Raw genomic sequence first — 6276 nt, 5'->3', positions numbered from 1 at the left:
ACTTACTAAAATTAGACATGGGAGATGAGAGAATTACAGCCAATGTAGGTGGTACCTAGGGGCAACTGCTTTTTTTTTTAATATGTGAAATACTTGAACAAATGCCAACAGAAAACAGTCAACAGATTAAGGGAGAGGCTGAAAACTCGGGAGATAATAAGCACCGTTTACAAGATTTAACAGTAGGTTGGGTGCAGTGGTTCACACCTGTAATCCCAATACTTTGGGAGGCTGAGGCAGGAGGATCACTTGAGGCCAGGAGTTCAAGACCAGCCTGGGCAACATAGCCAGACCTTGTCTCTACAAATTAAAATATTAGCCAGGCATGGTGGCACACACCTGTGGTCTCAGTTACTCAGGAGGCTGAGGTGGGAGGATTGCTTGAGCCTTGAGGTTAAAGCCATGACCACAATCATGCCACTGCACTCCAGCTTGGGTGACAGAGCAGGACTCTGTCTCAGGGCAGGAGGGCGAGGAGGAACCAGTGGCCAGCACTTATTGATCACTTATCTATCCACTAAGCTTTTTGCTCATTTTACCTAAGTCTCACAATAACTATGGAAGGCGGTTACTGTTACTATCCTCATTTTAGTGACCCAGAAAGGGTCAGTAAATGCTCAAGAGAGCATAAGAGAGATCAACTTATGCTCAAGGTCACTCAGTTTAGCACTGTGGTAGAGATGGAATGTCACAACCTAGAGCACAGAACATTTGTTTATGGCTGTGGATTCAGTTAAGTGACGTTCAGGGAACTTGTGTCTGAAGGTCTCTATTTCCATGTAAGATCAAAAGCAAGGACATACTGAGAGTGAGGGAAAAGAGGGTACCAAGTTTCAGAGTAGAAGTTTTACATAGTAAGAATGGAGAGCTGACTAGAGAAAATAGGGTTATGGGCAGTGTTGAGGTAAGTTAAAATCAATTTTTACTAATATTGATATATACATTTGGGAGTCTTTCTCCAATCACTGGTGAAGGTAGGAGCACTTGGATACATCTAGGGATGTAAATTTTCCAGGAAGGCATGACATTTAGCGAGAGTCATTTGGGTTAACAATCATGATACTGAACTGAGAGTCAGTAAGCCTAGATAGGACTTAAAAAGGAGGTGGAAACAGTCTATGACCTAACACAGAACAGGTATAAAGGAAGAATTGGTTAGAAGTGTTTTTTTATTTAGTGATTTTAGAGGTTGTTTTTGGATATTGCAAGTATACAGGATGTGGTTGTGGTGGAGAAAAGTAATGGAATCAAAGGCCTGTGTATAAGTAGTCACTGAAGCGAACCAGGTAGCTGAAATTTATTTCCCCCCAATTTACTCAAAGAATGTGACCTTTCTGCTCTCAAACTATGGTTCAGGCATTCCAGACACTTTTTTTCTGTACCTTCAATTCCCCTAGATTTAAAAAATTATTCTGGAGGACTTTTGCCTATTAATACAAACAGCATTGCAATCTGTATCTGAAAACATTCTTTTCAATAGACGACTGTTAGGTTATGGGTACAAGTAAACACTTGGGTATCAGCAAACATTTAAACTAAGTGTATTTCAGGTATTAAATTATGAATAATATGGAAAAGTTGCCAATAAACTTTCCACTGAATGGTGTTTCACAGCACAAAAATAAGCTGTATTTTCCTGATACTTTGTTTTCTTTTTATTTTTATTTTTCTGATACTTTCTAGTATGGACACCAAGACAAGTTGACATCAGTTGCCTTCTAATTTCTTTCATACTTAAAAGATAGCATGATGTTTAATGGGTGTCAGGAAACCAGGCCATATGGACGAATAAACGTAAATTCAACCCTGAATTTTGTTAACACCCAATACATGAATTAACTGAAATCTGGATTTCTCTATACGGAGATGAAAATACTCTTAAAAATTGTAATACTCAGGCCGAGCGTGGTGGCTCATGCCTGTAATCCAAGCACTTTGGAGGCCAAGGCGGGCAGATCACCAGAGGTCGGGAGTTCAAGACCAGCCTGACCAGCGTGGTGAAACCCCGTCTTGGAAAAAAAACTGTAATACTCATCTCTATCCCATTCTTAAATAAAAAGCAATCTTCACTTTCGACTTAGTTATAATAAGCAATCCTAGACATTTGGAAATTAGTGGGTGTTGAATAAAGCCAAACTTTTTCAAACAAAGTATTTGTTAAATGTCATACATATTGTCTACCATCAAGTGATTGAATATTTTACTATAAAGGGTAGCACCTATTTTTCAAAGATGTGAGAAATTTAAAATTGCAAGATGGAGTCTATCGTCAACCAGAAATCACCTGTTCTAGTTGTTAAATTTCTTTTTAACATATTCTAAATTTCAGAGTGACAAAATAATAATTTTGAAAAACTCCAACACTCCAAATACGTTCTTTAAGTATCTAGATGGATGATAGTTCAGCTCACAAACAGGTTTGACTAAAGCCTTTTAACTTGTTCATTATAAACATTAAGAATTTGGACCCAATTATCCAAAGATCCATTTACTAGTTCATAATGCAATCTGTGTTAATCAGCTGTACAAATCAACCACGTAATAGCAGTCAGATGATTCTATTCTCACATCAACAGAAATAGTAATAAAATTAGAAAGTAATAGTTTTTAGTAATTAATAAAATAGCACTGGAATAAAATGAAGAGAATTTCTTGTTTCAGCTTCTTATCAGTAAGCCTGTTCCTCATTTGTAGATGAGGATAAAGGTATCACAGTCAAATATGGGAAACTGCTCTTTATTTAGACCTTCGGGACAAACTTAACTTTGGTCACATATTACTTAAAAAAAAATCCAATTTTACATATTTCTAAATAGATAGGACTAAATGATCAGGGAAATAATTTCTTCTGTAAAAATTGGCCAAATTTTATCAAAAATCTAACACAATGTAATTCAAATTATATAAAGACTAGTTGGGATCATAATATTCCAAATGTATGACAGTTGTGACTCCATCCTAACAGGTGTGAAAAGTACTTGCTCTCATGTTGCTTTGGTCCAGAAGAGTAGAGCTGACTTAGTAACAGGAAACTAAGTACCTAATCTTTTGCCAAAATTAATTTAGATTGTGACTGGCAGCAGAAATATCCATGATAAATAGCTCTACAAAACAAAGATAAAAGAATATTTTTCATGAACATATCGCAGTATCAAATACATTTTTTATAAGAGGAAAATATGAAGGAAATGATGAAATAGCTACCACAAAAAAAAAGAAGGGTCTCCCCCATAAGGTGATGAAATTAGAGGGATGATGATAATATCAAAGGAAGTTGAGTACTGTATTTATTTCTTATTTTATACAACTCTTACTCTTTACAAAAATGGTTATAGTCATGCCCATAAAAGTGTAACCCATGGCATTTGAAAGCAAACACTCTTTGTAATTATTTAAAAGGGCCTTTTAAAAATTATAATACAAAGGTCTGTGCTCTATAAGCAGTCCTCCACTGTGCATTATAACAATAAGGCTTACTTTTAATACAAAGACTAAGTGTTTGGGAGTTATGAACCACTGGATTTAACAAACATCATTTTATAATTGCTTTTTGCATCTTTTTTGTTTTTGGGATCCTCCACTTCATCAGGGTGCTCAGCAGCTTGGAGTTCTTCAGCAGATTCTTCTTTCTCTGACTCTGAATCGCTTTCAGAGTCATCTGGACTTTCAGGATCAGGTGAATCATCATCGTCATCATCATCATCTCCAGCCACATCACCTTCTCCATCATGATCTTCTACCTAAAACATCAATCAACAGGCTCTTTTAAAAAATAAACATTAGCCAACACAAAATCAGAGAAAGACCCTATGTTCTGTCAGTCTTAGAAGCACTGTGCTTTGTAGCCATTAGAACAACAGCTTTAAGACTTGAGTAGAATTTTAAGAAAGGGCTCTGGCCAGGCCCAATGGCTCACACCTGTGGCTGGGATTCCAGCTACTCAAGAGGCTGAAGAGGGAGGGTGGGGGACAGGAGGAGGGGACTACTTGAGGCTAAAAGTTTGAGATCAACCTGGACAACATAGACCCTATCTCTTAGAAAGAAAGAAAGAAAGAAAGAAGAAAAAAAATTAGCCAGGCATGGTGGTGCATGCCTGTAGTTCTAGCTACTCAGGAGGTTCAGGTGGGAGGACTGCTAGAGCCCAGGAGTTCAAGGCTGTAGTGAGCTATAATCACACCACTGCATTCTAGCCTGTGTGACAGAGCAAGACTCCATTTCTTTTCTTTTTTTTTTTTTTTGAGACCAAGTCTCGCCCTGTCACCCAGGCTGGAGTACAACGGTGCGATCTTGGCTCACTGCAGCCTCCACCTCCCAGGTTCAAACTATTCTCGTGCCTCAGCCTTCTGAGTAGCTGGGATTACAGGCGCCCACCACCACGCTCAGCTATTTTTTTGTATTTTTAGTAGAGATGGGGTTTCACCATGTTGGCCAGGCTGGTCTCAAACTCCTGACCTCATAATCCACCCACCTTGACCTCCTAAAGTGCTGGGATTACAGGTGTGAGCCATCATGCCCAGGAAAGACTCCATTTCTTAAAAAAGAAAACAAGAGGGAGGTGCTCTGAAGACCACACACCTATCTCCCCTCCCCTAGTCTGAAAACCACTGTATTATGTTTTCCTGGAAGAAACAATTTTTTAAATTAATAAGGCATGCTAACCACTGACATTTATGTGGAAATCAGTTATCAATGTTTTGCACATTATATTACTTTGGAGTAAATAATAGTCACACATAAATTTATAATATAAAAAGATCACTTAGGAAACAAGTGAAAAAAAGCTCTCCTAAACCATTAAACTTACATAAAATATTATACCTAACTTGTGAGCATGTTGTTCATGCGTATTAAAAATGTGCCCTGGCCTGGAATGGTGGCTCATGTCTGTAGTTTCAGCCCTTTGGGAGGTAGAGGCGGATGTGTCGTTTGAACCCAGGAGTTCAAGACCAGCCTGAGCAACATAGCAAAACTCTGTATCTACAAAAAATACAAAAATTAGCTAGGCGTGGTGATGCAGGCCTATAGTCCCAGGTCCTCAGGAGGCTGAGGTGGCAGTGAGACTGTGCCACTGTAACCAGCCTGGGCAACAGAGTGAGAACCTGTCACAAAAAAGGGGGGAAAAAGGTGCTGTAATGATTAAGTAGAATTTACACGATTAGAAAATACACCTTAAAGTCCTTAGCAACAGGCTGGGTGAGGTCTGATGTGGTGGCTCATGGCTATAATTCTAGCACTTTGGGAGGCCAAGGTGGGCGGATTGCCTGGGCTCAGGAGTTGAGGCCAACCTGGGCAACCCGATGAAACCCCATCTCTACTAAAATACAAAAAATTAGCTGACGTGGTGGTGTGTGCCTGTAGTCCCAGCTACTCAGGAGGCTGAGGCAAGAGAATTGCTTGAACCATTGCTTGAACCTGGGAGGTAGAGGTTGCAGTGAGCCGAGATCATGTCACTGTACTCCAGGCTGAGCAACAGAGTGAGACTTTGTCTCCAAAAAAAAAAAAAAAAAAAAAGATAGGCCAGGTGTGACGGCTCAAGCCTATAATGCCAGCACTTTGGGAGGCCAAGGTGGGTGGAATTTGAGACCAGCCTGACAACATGGTGAAACCCTGTCTCTACAAAAAGTAGCTGGGTGTAATGGCAGGCATTTGTAACCCCAGCTACTCGGGAGGCTGAGGCAGGAGAATCACTTGAACCCGAGAGGTGGAAGTTGCAGTGATCTGAGATCACACCATTGCACTCCAGCCTGGGTGACAGAGTAAGAGTCCATCTCAAAAAAAGCAAACAAACAAAAAATACCACAAAAATCCTTAGAAACATCTCTTCTGATTATCTACAGAGACCAGTAGGGTATATACAATTATTTTTAAGGTTAATTACATAAAGAAAGCTTTTTACATGGGATTCTTGATTGCTAGGGTAATCTAACAACAAATGATACCAAATTGAAAACTAATTATCTTCCCAAGAAAATAAGTTAATTACTACCTCACTGAAGCCAAGTCCACAATGTCGCCGATATCTTCCTGATAATTTACTGTCCATACTTTGCTGATATTGAGACTCCAGTTCTTCATTTATTTTCTTGTCTTCTTCCCCTGCATGTCCAGGATACTTTAGTTATGTTTCAAATTAATAATGTACACAAAAAAACCATAATAGAGATGCTATTATGCTCATGGCTGATTTATCTAATTGTTACTAATTTTACTATGAATTTTGAGAATAAACTTTTTTTTTTTTTTTTTTTTTTTTTTTTTTTTTTTTTTTTTTTTTTT

At 38.7% G+C, this 6276-nt stretch overlaps 1 protein-coding gene across 1 annotated transcript in view; it reads right to left on the bottom strand.

The window, feature by feature from the left end:
- Positions 1-1208: 1208 nt before the first annotated feature.
- The window catches only part of CUNH11orf58 (chromosome unknown C11orf58 homolog), an 18962-nt gene continuing 13894 nt past the window's right edge, over positions 1209-6276 (bottom strand). Inside the window, exons 4-5 of the mRNA XM_032241052.1 lie at positions 5987-6096; positions 1209-3740 (exon numbers count right to left, since the gene is read on the bottom strand). Of these exons, the coding sequence (XP_032096943.1) occupies positions 3507-3740; positions 5987-6096 (344 nt within the window). The 3' untranslated portion in view covers positions 1209-3506. The remainder of the gene's footprint in view (positions 3741-5986; positions 6097-6276) is intronic.

Source organism: Sapajus apella, unplaced genomic scaffold, assembly GCF_009761245.1.
Source record: "Sapajus apella isolate SASKATOON/1434 unplaced genomic scaffold, GSC_monkey_1.0 scaffold47, whole genome shotgun sequence".
NCBI classification, from domain to species: Eukaryota; Metazoa; Chordata; class Mammalia; order Primates; family Cebidae; genus Sapajus; species Sapajus apella.
Note: the sequence above shows the minus strand (reverse complement) of the source record. Positions and strands in the feature narration are given on the sequence as shown.